The sequence below is a fragment of the Micropterus dolomieu genome, linkage group LG23, assembly GCF_021292245.1.
Source record: "Micropterus dolomieu isolate WLL.071019.BEF.003 ecotype Adirondacks linkage group LG23, ASM2129224v1, whole genome shotgun sequence".
NCBI lineage: Eukaryota > Metazoa > Chordata > Actinopteri > Centrarchiformes > Centrarchidae > Micropterus > Micropterus dolomieu.
Genome location: NC_060172.1, coordinates 1,321,316 through 1,341,102, shown reverse-complemented (window position 1 = coordinate 1,341,102; position 19,787 = coordinate 1,321,316). Strand labels below are relative to the sequence as shown.

Sequence of the window (19,787 nt, the reverse complement as noted above, 5' to 3'; positions counted from 1 at the left end):
TAATGTGGCTTTGGACTAGTGGTCGACCGATACAGCTTGTTCAATGATCAGTGTCAATATTTAGAGAGCAGGGTGCCCGGTTGCAGATTTAAAAAGCTGAAATCAAAACAAAGAACAGTCGTGTATAATCCCTTTATTCCTGCAGAGTCCAATCTACACGTTATCTCAGCCGTAACGTGTTGTTTCAGGTGAAAGCTTTATTAATGAATGAAACAGAAACATACTTTGGGTTCTGCTGTAGATTTCATGGCGTGGCCGCTGTTTTAGGGTGCGAGGGGAATAGTTTACAAACGAGCTGTTTTCTGTTCAGAGCAGAGTTTTCTGTGGGAGATGGGATCTCTCTTTGGGCTTTTTCACTTTGCAAACCTGTTACATGCACAAAAACTGTATACAATCCTATAAAGGAGAGGGCAAAAAAGCAGAATACCACCTCTTTAATTTTAAAGGACAAATGATTTGACCTTTACTATGTTATTTACATATTTTATCGTGATAACGTTTTTGGCCTTCTGTCGCCCAGCTCGAGTGTTAAGTGGATGGTCAGCGTTGAAAAGGAGCGTTGAATAAAGATGCTTACGTTGATTTCAGCTCTTGTATGTGGGGGTGTTTTATTGGGAATGTGGATCTTTCAGATCAATTTGAGAAGCACCTATGACCTCATTCCACATTTTATTGTGTGCCATGTAATGTGGGTCTTGGTCTCAGCCCCTAAAAGTCTTGGTCTTGTCTGGATAAACTCTGGTCTTGGCCTTGACTACCTAACGCTTCTTTTTCATATTGTTTTCAGGGTATTTTGTCCGCCCCCTGCGTGTTGTTGGCAGTGTCTGCCTCATCAGGTCAGAGTGACTGAGACCTCAGAGAATCAACACACTAAAGTTACCCAACAAGACTGGGTTGTCCACACTGAAACCACACAGACCTTCAGCTTTGAGTAGATTTGTTTTGTTAGCCATAAATGAGACTAAAATCACTTCCTTATTCAGTCTTCCCCACAGCATCTATACAATTACCAAACTTCAGACACTACTTGCTAAGTAGGACATGACAAGTTTGTATTGATAAGGGAAAACAGTTTCTCTATAAAACATTTTTTTCCAGAGCTTTCAACCTCATCTCATGAGCTTCCTCGGTGGATCAAATGTCCAGAAATACAAGTAAATAAACCTTGACTCCAGTGGGGGGAAAAAAAACAAGAATTTCACCTTGCAGGTCCTCACGCACAAGACGCACATCATTCAAACTGGAGAGAAACAAAATAAAACTCTCAGAAACGCGCTTGGTTAGTCTTTCTGCTGCTCCAACAATCGGCAAACTCTGGTTGGGTCAAAAATAAACCCTTAATTCATCATGGAAGATGAGAAAAGGAACAGCCGCTGTATGGCTCTCCTTAAAGCCAACATGCACTCTCACAGATGTCCGGACTGCCCAGCACTCGGATTTAATTATCACTTTCTTTTCCAAATCCGACCTTTACCCGGACTGACTAAAATCACTGTTGATGAATGTTCAGATTCTCATATCATCTGTTTCATTTTTACTTTTACATTATTTTTATTCATCAGATAATTATTGATGCATCAAGTTTCAGATTACACACGGTCTTTGCTGCATTAGTAGGCGATTGAGGTTTTTTTGGGGTGGATTTTCTAAAAGAGACTTGGATCCAATCAGAGCAGCAGAGAATAATGATAAACTCCTCATCGTCTGCCAAACTACCAGTCTGACGGACAGAAGACAGACGGACATGTGGAGGCTTGTGCTGGTGGTGCTGTTGGTTTGGACATGGACAAGCTCGGCGCTGGTCAGGTAGGAAAAATAGCTCACACCTCCATTAATATCTGAAAACAAATACAGTAACTCTGTACTTAAGTCTTGTGTTGGGGCCTCCTTTTTGTTTTTTGTTTGTGTTATATATCATGAAAGAGGATTGGCTCGTTAATTAAATTAAAGATTATTTATTTATTTTGCTATTATTGTCAGTTTCAGTTCAAATGCATCTCAGGGTCCCAAATATTTTAGTTTGAGTCGGGTTTGTTTTGAAAAAAACAGTCTCAATTTCTTTCTTGTTTAAAGGAATAGTTCGACATTTTCTAGCTGACAATTAAATGAGAAGATTAATAACATACAGCCAACACTGACTTGGAAATGCAAGTTAACTCTTTATTTTAACTCACAAATTAAAGTTCATAAAGTGGATATAACGTCGGTGTTGTAGTTGACCCAACGTTGTTTAAGTTGATTGAACTTTTTTTAACTGATTTCAGCTTCATACTTTACTACAAATAATTATTTTACTTTATCAATGCAAGAAAACTTAACTAGTCTACCTGACATACATTTCTGCATTATTCTATCTCACAGTTAAAACAACTTAACCATGTTTAAATGACTTTAAATTTCAACTCAAGAGGATGTAGATTCCAACACTCTCCACCTTTCTTGTTTAGCACCAAAGTGTCTATATTTTATTTGGAATTTGAATACACGACTTATCTGCAGTGTATAACCAGTTCATAATGTCCGTTCTTCAGCTTTTCCATGGTTCAAAGAAGACAGTTTTTCACAAACTGACGCAGCAATTATTATTTCCTCTCAAGTATTGTTTGCTCCCCGCACACCCACTCTGTCTTTAACATATCTGACAAACGTCTCAAGCAGTCAACAAAATGAACTGTTCAAAGTTTAACTTTCAAAAACTCATACAGCCGAGTTCAAAATCTAAAACATGTCAGAGCTCTTAGAGTTACAAAGAAGAAGTAAGTGGACATAAAATGAGTTAGCTTAGCTTAGCTTAGCTACTTGAAGCGCAATGTGTCGTTTTTACAATTTGGGTTATATGTGAATATAATCAGTAAACTTTAAAGGTGCTGGGAAGTGGCTTTTGTTATCTTTGGCTAGCCAGGCTAGCTGTTCCCCTCTGTTTCCAGTCATTATGCTAAGCTAAGCTAACTGGCTGTTTTACTGTACGGGATTTAAATCACTGGGACAACTAAAATGTTTCCTCCCCAGGGTCCCTCTGAGGCGGGTGCATTCGATTCGTTCCCAGCTGCGAGCCAACAACCAGCTGTCGGAGTTCCTGAAGCATCACCGACCCGACATGTTTAACCGGCGCTACGCTCAGTGCTACCCGCCCGGCACGCCGTCACTGCGACTCGGACGCTCCAGCGAGAAGATCTACAACTTTTTGGACGTAAGAACAACGTCGACCGTCTCATGTGCTGCTGAGCAAGGCACTAACCGCCATCTGCTCAGGAAGTCACACCTCCTTCTTTTTGTCTTTGATCTGTGTTTTTAAAAATTGTGCACAGATATAAGTTTACTTGTTGCAGTGCTTTAAAAATGCCTCTGGGGTCCGTTTTTTAGGATGAATTTTTGTTAATTGTTTGTATTCACTAAACGAATTTGCAGAAAAACATGCACGATTTGTTATTGTCTATTTTCTTTTTTGTTAATACACGTCATACTTTTTGGTAAAAAAATGAAACGGTTCAAAATTATTATAAAACTGTCTTGATGTCAGTTTAGGGTTCAAGGTTGTGCTTTTTAAAATGATCACTTTCCTCGAATATATTACTGCTACTTCAGGGATATTTCACAATAAAGTAAGTTTTATTTTAAAAATAAGCACTGCGAATAAATCCATCATTAAATGTATTAGTACATTTTTCTGTTGTTATTCTTTTAATATATAATTCATCAGATTATGTGGTGATATATTTAGGAGAAAAACTATTTCCTGGTCGAAGAATAGAGTCAGGGGTGTGTGGGGACAGTCGTTCTTGATACCACCACTAGATGGCAGCAAAGTAAGGAATTTGTAAATCCTACACATAGTTTGTGTTTGTGCACAGGGTATCTGAATTTATGAGTATTAGGTCAGACATCACACCAGCAACCATTTCACATAACACCATGTTTGTTTGTTTTTTAATCACAGCCATATTGCTGTGGACTTACACTGTGTGTCTCTGTTGTGCGTCAGGCTCAGTATTATGGTGAAATCACTTTGGGGACTCCGGAGCAGAACTTCTCTGTGGTTTTTGACACTGGCTCATCCGACCTCTGGGTGCCGTCATCCTACTGCGTCAGCGAAGCCTGTGGTACCCCAGCACTGCACAACACTACACTGCACAACACTACACAACACTACACTACTCACCAGACAAGTGTTTGTATTGGTGTTTTATGAGGTTGTGTTTGAGGGTCAGGGCAGCATGACAGCAGAAGTTTAGTGTGTTCCTGATAAGAAGTTCAAGGCCTCTCTCTCTCTCTCTCTGTCTTTCTGTGTGTGTTCACAGCGTTGCACAGGCGTTTCAGGGCATTTGAGTCCACTTCTTTCCATCATGATGGTCGGATGTTTGGGATTCACTACGGTTCAGGACACCTGCTAGGAGTCATGGCCAGAGACACAGTGAAGGTCCATATTAATGTTACAATATCAAGAAAGACTGTATTCGGCAAATGTGCGTACGCTGGTGGCCGAATAGTAAAAGACATATATCTGCAATGTCCCCGGTTGAGTTTAACTCGTGGAAGGATTTTCAAATCTTAATCGATTTAAAAAATGTGGGATACCCCAGACATAACGATAGAATAAACTTATATAAATAAATTTATATTTTAATTATAAGCCTTTAATCACCTTTAAGTTATTTACCGTATTCATCTGCCTCAAATTTCAAGACAAAATACAATTTTACCGTCCCATTTCAATCAACTTCAAGAAACATCCTCAAAAGTGTAAGGGGTTGTGGGCAAAATGAGACTGGTGTTGACATCGGTTGCCACAATTGCTCGCAAAATAATTAAATCTTCTCGAGAAATGTTGCTGGAGAAGCTGAAGATATACTCTTTATCAAATACTATTCTGTTATAAGTTGTCTTCTGTTCCAGATTGCGGGTCTGACTGCCCTGAACCAGGAGTTTGGGGAGTCAGTCTACGAGCCCGGTTCTGCATTTGTAATGGCCAGGTTCGACGGTGTTCTGGGGTTGGGTTACCCTTCCCTGGCAGAAATTCTCGGAAACCCTGTTTTCGACAACATGCTGGCACAGAAGATCGTGGAGGAGCCAGTCTTCTCCTTCTACCTCTGCAGGTGCGACCTTACTGGTTTTAAAGAATTTAATTTTTTCAGGGACTTTTTCAAGCTAGGCCTCACAGGTTTATCTGGAGGCTCCTTGTTGATCTTACGTGTAAAGGTTTCATTATTGTGATGAAAGCAACTTTCAAGTCACACTTGCTTGTAGTTTTTAAACTGGAGTCCGAGGTCCTCCAGGAATCCCTAATCAAGTTGAAAGATCCACAGAGATGTGAGTGTTTAGGGAGTTTCAGGAGAGGTTTGGAAATGGCCCAGGGTTTCCAGGAAGTTCTTTAAATGTTTCATGTGATGCAGAGGGGTTTCCAGGGATCTCCAAGGGTTTAGGAGGATCCAAAGGGTTACAAAGTACCTTTGCTGTTTTGGGGGTCCAGTGGGGTTCCTATGGCTTCAGATGGTATCCATATGTTTTAGATTTTTCTAGAAGGATCCAGGGGATTCCAAGGTGGGCCAGTGGTTTCAGAGAGTTTCCCGGTGTTTAGGAAAGTCCAGGGTGTTCAAGATGGTTCCTGAGGGGTCCATGGGCGCCCAAGAGTTGCCGAGGTCAAGAGTTTCAACGTAGTCCAAAGGTTTCTAAGAGCTTTAGAGTAAATCCGAGACATCCTGGGTCCCGGGGTTCTTGAAGGATCGTGTGTCTAGACAGTAGAGTCTACCCTACCTTCTAGACCAACTCTAGAGGCAGAGATTCAGACTCCAGCAAAACTCTGTACTACAAATAAAACATGAGCATAGACGTGATTGTGAGATGTGCACAAATGCAGGAGTTAGAAAATAAACCTTAACTGGTTTTTACTGTCTTGTTCAAGGAGTGCTACTGAATTTTAATGGTAAAATAACATGCTGACTCTTGGGACATGGTTTAAGATTTTCGGTTGATCCAAGAGTTTTCAGCAGTTTCAACGATTTCACAGGAGTCGACTGGTCCCAGTAGGGTCCAGAGGACTCTGGGACCATATGGGAGTCCTCAGTGGTGTGATAAGGAAGTGTTTGGGGCCCTTGACTGAACATAAAGAGAGTATAAATAGCAGTTTGTTGATTTGTTGATTTCTGTCCTTGCAGGAGATCAAGTAACGAAAACCGAGGAGGTCAACTGTTGCTAGGCGGAACCGATAAGGCGTTGTACAAGGGACCGATCAACTGGCTTCCTGTGACTGCTAAAGGATACTGGCAGATTAAGATGGACAGGTTTCCCACATGTTTTTAACGTTGTGATTCTGAGTAAAACCCAATGATAAATTCCAGACCCTGTACTTACAGAAAGTACTGATTTTCAAAAGATTTTCATTGATTTTGGTGGCACCTTTGGCGAACAACGGTAACGGCTCCTGACCAAATCCAACATCACAGTTGTGTGTGATCAACAACATTATATAGCTTCAGTACCGGAGGCTGCAGTTTCAGGACCGCAGTTCTTTCGCGACAGCGCCATCTAGTGGAGTGGCGGTGGTAATGCATAGCAACAGGAAGTAGATTAACCCTGTCTGCTAGCACGTCAGGTAGCTGGCAGTGTCAGAGTAAACAGAGGTCCTAGGATTGTGGTCGTGAAACTGCAGCCTCTGGTACTACAGCTACATACTACTTGTGATCAAAATTATTACATTGTGCAGGCGGGCTGTGAAATACATGCAGCCACCACTAGATGGCAGTCCAAGCATGATAATTAGACAAGGTGCAGTTAATCTTAAAATAAGGATCAATAAGAATCAGCAAAATGTTCTCACCTTTTTTTAATCTATCCTTTAGAAGATTTAGTCCTAATTAAAGGTGGTGAAATTTCTTGATTCTAAGATGCATCTCGATGTGGAAGATTCTTCTTTAATGAAGTGACAGCACAGTTGTTAAGTTGCGTTGTTTCGTTGCAATGTCGCTCTCTTGCATTAAATTGTGGGTGAACGTTAGCTAAAGTTACTTTTATATGTTGGGAGGTAGAGATCAGCCGTGAGGGGTATTAAATAAATCCAGCCCTATTTTGAAAGCGTACACATTTCAAATTTTATGAAATTACTGGGGAAGCACAAACTGGACGAGACATTCTGTGTGTAAAATCTGCCTTACAAAAATGTAATACTTTGGTAATACTACTACTTTGAGGAACCACATTAGCCGTTTTCACCCTGAGCTAATGTCTACAACCATAAAGAACACACAGGGTCCAGCTAATCAGCCAAGAATTGATGAGGCGCTGTCAACGTTGCTGTACTGAGGTGGGTCACATAGATACCGGTATTGAAATTATGCAGCTTTTTAATATTACAAACAGTTTTTACTCTGGGTTTTTTAAGCACTATCTACTTAAAAAGGGAGTTCACATTGGTCTGACTGCTTGTAGTAATTGATGAAAAAGTAGCCTTGTACAGTACTATGGAAAATTTAATATGTTATACATTGAGATGCATTGAGAATCGTTGTGCTTTCACATTGTTGACAGGTGAATCTTAATTGAATCGTGGGGCCAGAAGAAGATTCACACTCCCTAGTCTTAATGATCAGCGAGAAACAAGAATTCACACACCACTCACAAAAAGCTGCCACATGATGATCTCTGTCTATGTTTCAGTGTGGCCGTGCAGGGTGTGAGTTCGTTCTGTCCTCGTGGTTGCCAGGTTATTGTCGATACTGGAACCTCCCTCATCGCCGGACCGACCAATGACATCCTCAGCCTGCAGCAGCTGATTGGAGCCACGCCGACAAACATAGGAGAGGTAAAAAAAAAAAAAATACAATAAAATTGTTTAATTCAAATCTTTTGTCTGATTCTAAACTAGACATTTCTGGAGAATACTTGAAACACAAAAGCGAATTCTACTTTATGTGTGTTTCAGTTTCTTATCGACTGCGCCAGGTTGTCCAGTTTGCCTCATGTGACATTCGTCCTGGGAGGAACAGAGTACACACTGACTGCTGACCACTACATTAGGAGGGTTTGTCATTCTTTGTTTTCTTTAGCTGGAATTTCCAGATGGCTGACATACTTTGTTCAACTGTCTGTGTTGTAAAATGGTTTAAAATATTAGTGAGGATTACATTGTTAGCCAACTTGTGTTAGTTTTAGGAGGTCCAGCTGGTTCTAGGGAGTATACAAGAAGGTCTGGCCAGATATTTTAATCCACGTGCCACAGAAGGCAGAGAATGAAGATTTTCAGACTCTTTACCACAGATTAGTTTCTCGTCTCTGGCTCAGTGTAATGCTGCTATAATAAAACTGCTGATGTAATGCTTTGTTGGCCTAGACTCTCGGTACATAGTTTGAGACACTCCAGAGAGTTTCAGGGAAATCCAAGAACTCTATAGTATCTGAAGGTTTCACAGGAGTCCAAGGGTCATAGAAGGTCTAGGGTTCTAGGGATGTTCCAAGAAGGTTGACGTCCTAAACCATGTGGCCAAGACTCTGCAGGTTTTCACCCCAGTCAAACTCTATACCACAACTTAGTTCGATCTCAGAACATGTTTTGTCGGAAAGGATATTGCACAAAAATGTTTTTAATCAAAGGTTTTGCTTCAGTAAATACAGCAAACATACAAATCTGACTTTTTGTTTTTGACTTTTGTTTGGTGGACCCATGCAGTTTTGATGTTTTGTCTGTTTTTATATCTTGTTACTTAGAGAAATGATAATTAATTCAGCCATGTTTTTATGTCTGACATGAAAAATAAACTTTAAATACACAGTATGCTACTGAAATATCTGTTCAAAAGTCCTCTCTCGACGTCTCTCTCTCTCTATCTCCAGGAGATGCTTGGCAACAGGGAGCTGTGTTTTAGTGGTTTTCAGGCTGTGGACATTCTTTCCCCCGAAGGCCCACTGTGGATTCTGGGAGATGTATTTCTGACGGAGTTCTACAGCATCTATGACAGAGGACAGGACCGGGTCGGCTTTGCCCTTGCTAATCACTCAGGCGAAGAATAACCCATCGGCTATCAATAGCTGACAACTGTAAGATCAATAAATACTATACAATTAAAAAGACAGCTTTTTGTAGTTCTTACAAAGCCACAGACACTTTTTTTGCAACTAGCTAACAGCATTGTGCAGCAAATCGTAGACCCATCCCCACATTACATCACGAAGGACGAACAACCGTTATTGGCTGAATCCTCAGTCATGGCCTGAGTCACAATGCTTTATTAAAAAAAATGTACAGTTTCTAGTGATTACTTCAGTTACATTTACAAAAACAATGACAAACATCACGATTTCACACAAAGACAGGAGATTTTGTGCAAGAAAACAATTTTCTTCTAGAAACATTTCAAGTCCAGACAGTAATCCTGAGTATATTTAAACAGCAGTCACCGTTCAGCTGCAGGTCCTCTAATGGCCACCAGATGACATCCAATAAAATGCTGCCTGTGGTGAAATAACAGGTTCAGCTTTTGGTTTCTAATTTCACTTCTTTAATTGTGAATTGGGTTATTCTTCCATTAAGAAAATGTTAAGGCAGTTACCTTGTATGGCAGATGTTTCAGCCTATCACGCTCAGCTGTGGTGATTGTTGCTTTCTCTTCCCATCTTTGCCCATGTTGCCCATTTTTTTAATAGGCAACATGGGGTTAAAAATTGATTACGAGTATTACGATTTTTCAACACACTCTCCCTCTCAGTTCATCGCACATGGACACATGGTCAAGACCTCTCGGCCAACGTCCGGTTAGACTTTCTAAATAAAACTAGCGGTTAATGTTGCCAAACGGCATTTGGTTGGTTAGGTTTAGAAAAACATCATGGTTTGGGTTAAATTAACTGTTACTTACGTCATTTAACTTACATAAGTCAAGTAACATTACTTCCATAGTATCCGCAACTTACGGAACTTTACTACAAACAATCAGTGTTAACTTTTTGTTTTACACGGGAAATGAACACCCGTCCAACCAGTTATTTATATGCTACACCTGCTTTTAGCATTCATATATGACACTACAGGGCTTCCCCCAGTGCTTTGAACTATAATGCTAAGGGGCTGCCCAGTGTGGTTCAAACAAGCAAGGGGTCTTGACCATGCGTCTGTATGTGATGACTTGGGAGAGAGAACGGTTTGGTTTCTTTTGTATTTTTTGTTTTTCTTTGGTGTACCTTTGTAGGGTTAGGGTTTGTCTCCAGTGAAAAAGCTGGCAACAAGCAGTAGCTCCCTTCAGAGGCTGGACCTTACTAAGGGTTTCCTGGTTCAAGAAGTCAACTTTCCTCTCAGTCAAGGTTGAGACTTCTCTTGTTGGGTAATGTCGTCACCCACTCAGCGATTGGTTCTGTTTGGGCAGTATTATGTTATGTGTGAGTGGTTCTCATTTGTTTCCCCCAAGCTCTGTGATTGGGAGTTGGGGTTTTTGATCTCGTCGCTGTTACTGGTTCCTTCCTTGTCGTCGTCCTCAGTCCCTGGCATTCCCTGGAACTCGTGGTTGTACTCAAGGTCAGGGAGTTGCAGAGTGTTCGTAGTCGGACCAGGTGATCGTCGGGATTGGAATCGAGCCAGACCTCGTCGCCGCCTTCCCAGAGCCTTGGGGCTCGGCAGGCTGCGGACCGACCCCTTTGACGACTGCCTTGAGAACTGGAGGGAAAACTGGCGCCCCCGTGGTCGGGTCGGTGGGCGATTCTGTAAGTTTTGCGTTGTCCAGCGGAATTCCTTAGGTCCCATCTGGGTGGGGGAAACACAGGCAGAGCTGCTCCTAGAAATACAAAGATCACCGGGGGGATATAAAGGAGTGAAGGGATACGATTACAAATAGTAAATGAATTAAATTGAATTTCTAAAGCTATGACTGCGTGTGGCCCACTATCTCCACAGCATAACGGTTTCAATTTGGACAAAGTTTGGCAAACAAGTAGTGGAAAGTCAGGAGGTATGACACTTTGAGAAGAAAACCAAAGACTTACCTAGGGGTGTCGGAACCCAGTGCCTCCTCAGTTGGGGAGAGGTCCAGTCCATTTTGAGGTTTTGCCGCTTCACTGTTGCCAAAAGAATCCATTTTGTGACAGACGTCACTGGACAACGGCGGGCTGACAACGAGGCGAGGGAAAACAGCAGAGTGCAGGCTTTCTGGGGATGGAGGGTTGCTGCTGACCTCCCTTAAGGTGGACAGGGTGTCCATGGCAGAGGGTGGACGCGTGTCCTCTGGACCTGGATGGACCCTGAATTGATTGGACGACAAAATGGATGGAAGAAGGACCGACTGTTAATACAATTAGACACACACAGTGCTAATCACTGAGCCAGCTTGGTGCCCAATAACATACCTGATGTAATTGCAATCGGCCAATACGGGTACTGTACCTGATGTCTGGGAAAAAGCTTCCTGTTGCGTCACTGCTGTGTCGTTTGAAGATGGGTTGAGGAGGTCGGAAGTCAGGAGGCTCCTGAACGCTCAGCAGCCGGCGGACACGACCCAGAACCTGCAAACACAAAGGAATATGACTGTAGAAGAAATATTCTATAAATATATACACTCTTTCCCTGGAAGGCTGTCTTCTTCCATTCAGGACTGTTCAAACAAACTAGGACCACGTGAAGACCAGGTTTAGAAATCTGCACGTAGAGCCAGCTCGTTATCAATCTGTGATATCTATATCCAGTTTCTCACGAAAGAGAGTACACCCTTCACTTTTCTATAGCCCTAACCCACCCCCCGTTGTTGTAAATATTTGATTATATCTTTTCATGTGACAACACTGAAGAAATGACACTGTGATCCAGTGTAAAGTAGTGAGTGTGCAGCTTGTATAACTGTGTAAATTTGCTGTCCCCTCAAAATAACACATCACACAGCCGTTAATGTCTAAAACCGCTGGCAACAAAAGTGAAACTGTCCAAATTGGGCCCAATGTGTCAATATTTGTGTGGCAAAACATCATTTGACAGAGGTAATAAAAAAACGTAGTATTACCGAATCTTGGCGCCAAGTCAAAACAGAGTCCTGTTGCCGTGGACGACTTTCACCAAAGTCAGTATCATCAAACTGCAGGATGTCAGACAGTCTGGGAGACACATTGGACAGACAACTTTTATTTTACTGAAGGAGCTACTCTAAACCCAATTACAGTACAACGTTACCGAACCCTGGAAATAAACATACCAACTGCGTTACACTGAAGAGTAACACAACACACTGATTTCTATAATGATGATGGAAGACTGCAAGCTCTGGAGGATAATGGCTTTATTCAACAGTTAACTGCTGACCATTGTGTTGTATTGTTAAATGTTTCTGGTCTCTGTTTTATATTGGTCTCCACTTCCTTTTAGGCCTGTATCATATTGCATGTACTGGATGTACTTATTGTATGTATTTTAATGGCATTAAGTAATATTTTAAACTCAACACTGTAATTTCTGTTTTCACTTTAAAAGTCTAACCAGGGACAGGGGTTGCAAATTAGTCACGTAGGCATCTACTTTGTATACATTTTAAGGCAATGTATCATGCATTGTAAAATAAATAAGTATCCTAAATAAAAAAGTGCCTTAAAAGTATCCTCCAAACACATTAAAGTTAAAACACTCATTGTGGAAAAATGCCATAAAAATTAAAAGAGGGTTTCATAACCCATCAGCTTGCTCTTTGTGTAATATGTGTGTGAGTATTTATGTGTGTGTGTTTACCCCATGTCGGTGGTGGAGCCCAGGAACGAAGGGATGCAGTAGTCTGCAGCAGCGAGCGTGTAGGGCGGCCTCGCCTCGCTGTCGTTCCAGTACATGTCTTTGGTCATATGAGGCAGGTTCATATGCATCTCATCTACAGCCAGCAGAGACACCTGGAGGGACAGGTAAACAGGAAGTGATGACATTTAAATAATTAATAATAATAATTAATAATTAAACACTTATTGCTTGGAAACATTAAGGAGCAGTACTGTTCCACTAGCCCCCAAAATTAGTCCTTTCTGTCAAGATAACTGGGTCTCTACTACTGGACCAGATGGTAAAACCTTCACATGTCAGAGGTCTTGAGCTTCTCTCTGAGCGCTCTGATTGGCCGCTGACCTGAAGGTTCCTGTCGATGATCCAGTTAGCTTCAAAGTCGTCGTCATCCTCTCCAAACGGGTTGATCAGCTGCTCTGCTACCTAACAGCAAGGTACAAATCATAAGTGGAATTCAGTCACACTGTAAAGACGTGACTTTACACACAAGTTGAGACTGTTCTGAAAACCCTCCTTGTTTTTAAGGACATTTGAGGTGTCATTCGGCTGCATCCTCTTCTTTCTGCCTGTGGTGGTCCACCCCAGATTTCCCCAAAATGTGATCAGAATATCTTCAGAGGATCAGCTATTTTTTATTTAATGACCCCCGCAATTTTCTTCTAGCACTACACACAGGACAAACTTTAAGAGGTCACATTATGCTTTTTCCTTTTCCTTTCACACTACCTTGCTTGTCAGGACCCGCCCTACTCTGCTTCTGATTGGCTAGTAGTCCTTACCTAGCTACTGCTCAACATCTAACAAAGATCACACAGAAGTGAGCTGCTTCACTCGGTAACTAAAACGGTGCGTCTAACACACAGGCTGAAAAGAGGAGCTGCAGCAATGTGCAGTATGACAAAAAATATTGTGTTTTTTGAAAATTAAACCTGTTCTGGTACAACCCCTAAAATTTATGAACCTGAAAACGACCTCTTTAAATCTTTAGTCGCACTACTTGTGAGGCTTGTTTCTGCCACTCTGGGTCACATCCACAAAGTGAGTTATTAATAACTTTATATGGTGCGTTATTAATATAACAGGACAAAGTTCAAAAAGGAAAATAAGTCACCCACACGTCTGTTTATCTTGTCTCAGTCAGGAGGGTATTTAAATGTCATAAACTGTTCTCTTCTTTTACAGTTAATTTATTGCAAAGCTACGTTTCAGTTAAGCAAACTTCATAATTCTTTTGCACTCCTGAAATAGTCCCCAACCAATGCACTATTTTGTCCTGATTGTTTGATAGAAACCACGATGAGTTTAGGAAATTACTGAGGTTTTTATAAATGGGCTTGGGTCTGAGCCACAGACAGGAACTCAGACAGCGTTGAGAGACACTAAGATGTTGTTGGTTTTGGTCTGTTTGTGGAATTTGTTGACAATAAGAAAGTTATCTGCACCTTCAGCCAGCCGGAATAGAAGAAGAACTGCAGCAGGGTGAAAACGGGGACGTAGAGGTCAAGATCGTGGCCATGGTAACCCTGGGCGGGGTCGAGGAACTGACGACCAATCAGACAAGCGAAGAAAAAGGTGTAGACAGCAAGAGTGACGACCTGTAGAGAGCGAGGGAGAGCGAGAGAGAGAGACTACATTATATAGCCCTCTCTCTCTCTCTCTGTGGGAGATTCAGAGCGCTGATTGGGTTACAGTAATGATGGAAGATGATTGCTGATGTGATTAGATGAGCTACATCCATTTTAAACATGTTATAGTGACAGACATGAGACAGAGAAAAGAGAGACAGGCCTGTGTATAAACCAGCGGGATGCCGACCCAGTCGTAGCCGAAAAGGGTCGCACACCAAGTCCTGAACACGTTCATCTCCTGAAGACAGAGACACAGATTCAACAAGGTTTCCAGTCTGGCAGAAATCACCAAACCCACATTTCTGTGACTCCACATGGTGACTGGAAGAACAGTCCCACCCACCCCTTTGGAGAGTAAGCTGAGTGTCACATTACCTACATGTCTGGTTTATGCGGTCACAGACTAATGGGGGTTTAGACTCTCAAGTGGTTTTGCTGGAAGCACAAGTGTGAGTGGCTGCTTAAGTGCCCTTTTCTCTTTCACAGGGTATATCTGTAATCTAATGGGACAGTTTCATGCTTCATGTTGCCGCGAATATCTCACCACTTGGACACTTGAAGCACCTCTAACAAGCCAAGTTATGCCCCTCCAGTCGGCCCAGGTGCACTAGTGCCCTTTGGATGACGCAAATTACTCTTTTGGTGAGCTCAATTGACCTTAAAGTCACAGTGAAACAGAAGTTAGAGCGTCTATACCATCAGTAATGTGATGTAGTGACACAGAACATGTGTATACGGGGTTTAGTCAGTGGTGGAGTGAGTATTCAGATCCTTATCAGTAAAAGTATTTAAGTGTATTGACTTATTTAAGTAATAAAGCAGTAAAATGTCCATGTGACTTTTGGACTATTAAATATTCTATCATGATTGTTATTTCTAAGACTACGTTCACACTGCAGGCCTTAATGCTCAATTACGATTTATGCTCGGATCCAATTTTTTTGACTGACTGTTCACATTTCTTTTCAAATGTGGCTCAAAATAGACTCCAGTGTGAGCTGGCTGAAAATGACCCACGTGTGGAAAAGAATAATATGACGTCGCATGCAGCACGCTGTCGTACGGAAGTAATAACGGAGGCCACAGAGACCAGTGTCTACGGTTTTATTTTTAAGGTGATTTCAGGTGGAAGAAGGGGAATTTGTGAGCAAATGATAACGAAGACGAGAAGAAAGTTTAATTATGGCTTTTTGACGAGCAGGTTTGCGCGGTCGCCTGGGGTTACAAACCTTTACGAGACTGAGCTATCTAAAGGAGAAAGACTAAAATTAGGGGCTACTTGTTAATGTAAATCTGCTTGGTTTGCCTTTAAATAATCAATATTACCCAATTAATAGTCTATATCAGCGGTTCTCAAAGTGCGGTCTGGGGTCCTTGAGGGGGCTCCCCAGCAAAAAGCGGAATCATTTATTTTCACTATACAGTCCATCTGTAAGTAATACAATGAAAAAACGTATGACAATTTTGGTCATGGGCTGCGTACACTTTCTGTCTTGAAACATATTTTTTAAAATCAGCTATCAGATGGGAAACCCTGGGACTAAATCTTATCTAATGGGTTCGTTCCGTGTTCTTGTGTTAGTTTAGGGGTCCTTGACGAGAAAAAGTTTAAGTGCCACTGGTCTATATATTAGGAGACCGCCCGTCTAATTCTGGTCTGAGCGTCCAGACTGAGGACGTATTTAAAAGAATCCGACCCGTGTCTGATTTGGACCACATCTGAAAGAAATCCAAACTGGAAAAGATCAGATTCCATGTGACTTTACGTTGTTTTAAAAACTCAGATCTGACTAATTGCAGTCTGAACGTGGCCTACATGTCTATACATTCATATGTTGACACTAAATATAAAATAGTGTAATCCCCGTGCATCACATTGAGAATGTTCTGCAGGTCGATGCTGTCTTGGATGCGTCCTTCCTGTCGAGCCTTAGACGCCAAGTTGGAGAACCAGACGACAGGAATCCAGTACTTCAGATGAGGAGAAGGGATGTTGTCAAACACCTTCCTCTCCTCTGGAGTCATAAAACCTACAGGCGGAGGCGGACAAACTGATTATTCAACACCAGTAATCAGTCTCTTTCACTTGAATGAATCCTTCTGAGTCGTGGATTAGCAGCAGCTTTGTAGTTTATACAAACACATTGTTGATACTATTCGTGCCTGCAGCCATTCAATATTACTTCTGTAATTGCGTCTCAATATAGAGCTGTTTTAATTTCAATTCAAAAGCCAATGCATTTGAATAATTAGCATTAATGTGTCAGATGCCTCAAGTTAAGTTCGATCCCCCATTTCGAAGAGATATCTGGGCCCTGCACCTAAGACGCAGGCCGTCGCCAGAATTTAACCTCCGTAGGCTCATTTACACCAAGTCTTTGAAGATATATCATTAACCTGGATGACTGGGAGTTTCCACAGACATTAAATTCATCATATTCTTAACAAAAATATTAAATATATTGAAATAAATGTATTTTTGAAGCAGTCCAACATCTCATAAAGGCATTTGGGGTGGTTGTATCCAGATTAACATTCATGTGCACAGTGGGGACATGTTGACCCAAAATTGGCTCTAATGAATGTCAAGGGATGATTAAAAACATTAGAAATCATCTTCTTGCGGGAATTAATATCAGCAAAAAATGTTGTGATTTAATTTGAATGTTGTAGCAAACACAAAGATCTCTCAGACTTTACATGCATACCGACATTAATATTATTACAGTCTGTTGTGTCGCAGTCTGAGGGCTCTAACTCCTAACAAAGCATGAAGGATCTCCTGTGGCCCTGAGCCCTGCTGCAATTGGGCGTTAACGAGCCAATCCCTGGGGCCGGATCAGACGGTTACAGGAAGGCAGAGGAACAGCCGGGAAGGAGCTGAACTCCATCAGACTTTTATCATTTCAGTAAAGACACACCGACACAGCACGGACCGTTCAGTTATACACACGAAACTTAAATATATGAACACTGTATACTTGGGCTGCACAATGTAACACAAAACTGTTACCTAAACACTCAGACTCTCACCTGCCTCGACCACGTGCTCCATGGTCGGGAAGCGTTTGCAGACAGCGGTGCTGACGGAGCGGAAGATGAGGAGCGACGTCAGGTTGACGTAACGTACTAGCGTCCGGCGCAGCAGGCGGCCATATTCATCTTTACCCTGAACACAGCTGGAGGAGGCAGAGGAAACAATTGGTGTACGGTGCACGCACACCTCCCTGAACTTCCTACCAACTCTCGATGCTTTACATTCCCGAGCACCGTGAACTAACCGCCATCTGTCTGTGTTTTAACGTCCATAAAAATGGAGTTATTATCTGAATTTAAAAGGTTGGTTAGGAGCCTCTCTGAAAAACGGGATGGCAGTGGTGGAAGAAGTACTCAGATCCTTTACTTAAGTACAAATAACAGTACCACAGTGTGAAAATACTCTGATACGAGTCCTACTTAATGTACTGTACGGGGAAATTTCTTAGCTGTCTTAATTTACAGGTTTACAGGTGAGGTGAGGCTTATGTTCAGGTCATGCTCAGGGTCATTCCTGACTTTCCAGCCTTATGCTGCATTCTGGACAACTAGAAAAAGTACAACTGATCGCCACTCAAAGTCAGAGTTCGTACTTATACAACATACAACTACCCCAACTTCATGAAGGGGCAACTGTCTGACACAACAATGGCAGCACCAAGGAAGCACATTAAGTATATTTGTCTGTATTTAATTAAAATAATACATACTATCATATAGTTAAACCTGTTTTGTAGGTAAATTGATGTCAACATATGTCAACAGTGTTATTAGGTAGCTGGTTAAAGTAATCAATCTCTGAAAGTCATCTTCTCTGCACAAAAGTTCTTCAGGAAAACTTTTTAACCTTAGCAAATATAATACATCTACTGACTTTTGCAGATCCCCAACCGGTGTAGCTAGACGGGAACACAGTTAAAGGAGACCTATTATGCTGCTTTTCCAGCAGTATATTGTAGTTCTGTGACTCCTGTATGGCAGCTTTGCATGATTCAAAGTTCAAAAAAAACATTTCCTGTCTTATACTGTCTCTTCATGAAGGCCTTTATTTCAGCCTCTGTCTGAAACAAGCTGTAGATCAGGGGTCAAATTTTTTCTCCCTTGTTAATCAAATGGATTAGAAGGACACTTTTGCACATGCTCACAATAAAAAATGTGCTGCAGTTTGTGTAGTTCCGGCGTTTGATCCGCCTTTGTGAACCCATGGTCGCTTATTTTCATTTCCCTGAGGAAATTCAGGGGAGTCCAATCACACGTTTACTGACAGCTTTTTTAGAGGTGTGTCAAACAAACCAGAGACTCTTAGAACTTTTCAAAGTAAAAGCTCTCAATAAACTCGACATAAAGCATTGCTGCAAAAAAAAATGTTCTCCTGCTTTTATTTTGGAGGCACAATCACTTAAGAGGAAGTGATTATATGAGTAACTGTAGCTGTCATGTCTGAGATCTATTTCAGCACCAACCGCTATCTATTTACATTTACATTTACTCATTTGGCAGACGCTTTTATCCAAAGCGACAACATACAAGCATCAACAGAGCATCAACTACAGATCTACAACTGACAATACATACTAGTAATAGCAGCAATAAATACTAGTAAGAGCTCATAGTACATATCATGTGGGGTAGATACCTAGGGAAGGAAGTAAGACTTTATTTATTTTTTATTTTCCTGCTATCAAAGCAATCTGATATTATTGCGGCCGCCTATTGCCGACCACTGCTATAGATGCTCCTGTCTCTTTAGCTCTTTAAATATGCAGGGGTAGGGCAATTTGCAATTTTCACTTATTCCCAAAATTTAATCGCAAAAAAACGCCCAGGAACATCGCAGTGTTTTAGAAAAGCTGCCATAAAATCAGTCATTTTAGCCCGCAACAATCACAAAAAAGGCCTGCAAAGTCCTGGAGGAACTATATAGCTGTTATTTAAATGTAGCGAAGTAAAAAGTATAGCATTACCCTGCTGGAGAAGAGTATAAAGTAGCATAAATTGATAATACTTAGGTACAATTTTGAGATACTTTACTTAAGCACTTGAGTAAATGTACATTGTTGCTTTCAACCACTGCTTTATTCTAATGTGAAGCTTATATGCAGTAGCTGATGATGTAGCCGTGATTTATAACCATCACGCTTCTGAAACACAATCCCGCCGAACATTTTAATGGCTGGAAGGCTGAAGAATGGTCACCCTGCTGCATAATGAGGTCAGTGCTGCTGTCAAATGTGGGAGAAAACAAAAGAACCCGACCAAGAAAGGTCCCAACAACCAAAGTCTGAGTCACTGTGTACTAGTACCTGGAGATGAGGAACATCAGTCGGTCCGGCCAGGGCAGGTTAACAAACTGATTCCACCATCGATTCACCACCAGCGTCACATAAAAACCTAAAACA

General features: G+C 41.5%; 2 protein-coding genes across 3 annotated transcripts in view; one reads left to right on the top strand and one right to left on the bottom strand.

The window, feature by feature from the left end:
- Positions 1 to 1,583: 1,583 nt before the first annotated feature.
- nots (nothepsin) lies at positions 1,584 to 9,058 on the top strand. Of its 2 annotated transcripts, none has more exons than XM_046040077.1 (9): positions 1,584 to 1,806; positions 3,010 to 3,190; positions 3,983 to 4,100; positions 4,299 to 4,417; positions 4,894 to 5,093; positions 6,153 to 6,278; positions 7,651 to 7,795; positions 7,916 to 8,014; positions 8,824 to 9,058. In XM_046040077.1, exons 1-9 carry the CDS (start codon positions 1,745 to 1,747, stop codon positions 8,998 to 9,000), a joined length of 1,227 nt encoding a protein of 408 aa, XP_045896033.1. In that variant the 5' UTR covers positions 1,584 to 1,744; the 3' UTR covers positions 9,001 to 9,058. The 2 variants fall into 2 exon arrangements, with proteins under 2 accessions (XP_045896033.1, XP_045896034.1); XM_046040078.1 differs by lacking the exon at positions 1,584 to 1,806 and adding an exon at positions 2,633 to 2,756.
- Positions 9,059 to 9,249: 191 nt separating this feature from the next.
- Positions 9,250 to 19,787, bottom strand: part of LOC123963464 (bestrophin-3-like) — a 17,721-nt gene continuing 7,183 nt past the window's right edge. Inside the window, exons 4-13 of the mRNA XM_046040349.1 lie at positions 17,386 to 17,531; positions 16,228 to 16,382; positions 14,513 to 14,590; positions 14,167 to 14,319; positions 13,067 to 13,147; positions 12,686 to 12,837; positions 11,970 to 12,060; positions 11,360 to 11,478; positions 10,963 to 11,217; positions 9,250 to 10,754 (exon numbers count right to left, since the gene is read on the bottom strand). Coding sequence (XP_045896305.1) covers positions 10,352 to 10,754; positions 10,963 to 11,217; positions 11,360 to 11,478; positions 11,970 to 12,060; positions 12,686 to 12,837; positions 13,067 to 13,147; positions 14,167 to 14,319; positions 14,513 to 14,590; positions 16,228 to 16,382; positions 17,386 to 17,531 — 1,633 coding nt within the window. The 3' untranslated portion in view covers positions 9,250 to 10,351. The remainder of the gene's footprint in view (positions 10,755 to 10,962; positions 11,218 to 11,359; positions 11,479 to 11,969; positions 12,061 to 12,685; positions 12,838 to 13,066; positions 13,148 to 14,166; positions 14,320 to 14,512; positions 14,591 to 16,227; positions 16,383 to 17,385; positions 17,532 to 19,787) is intronic.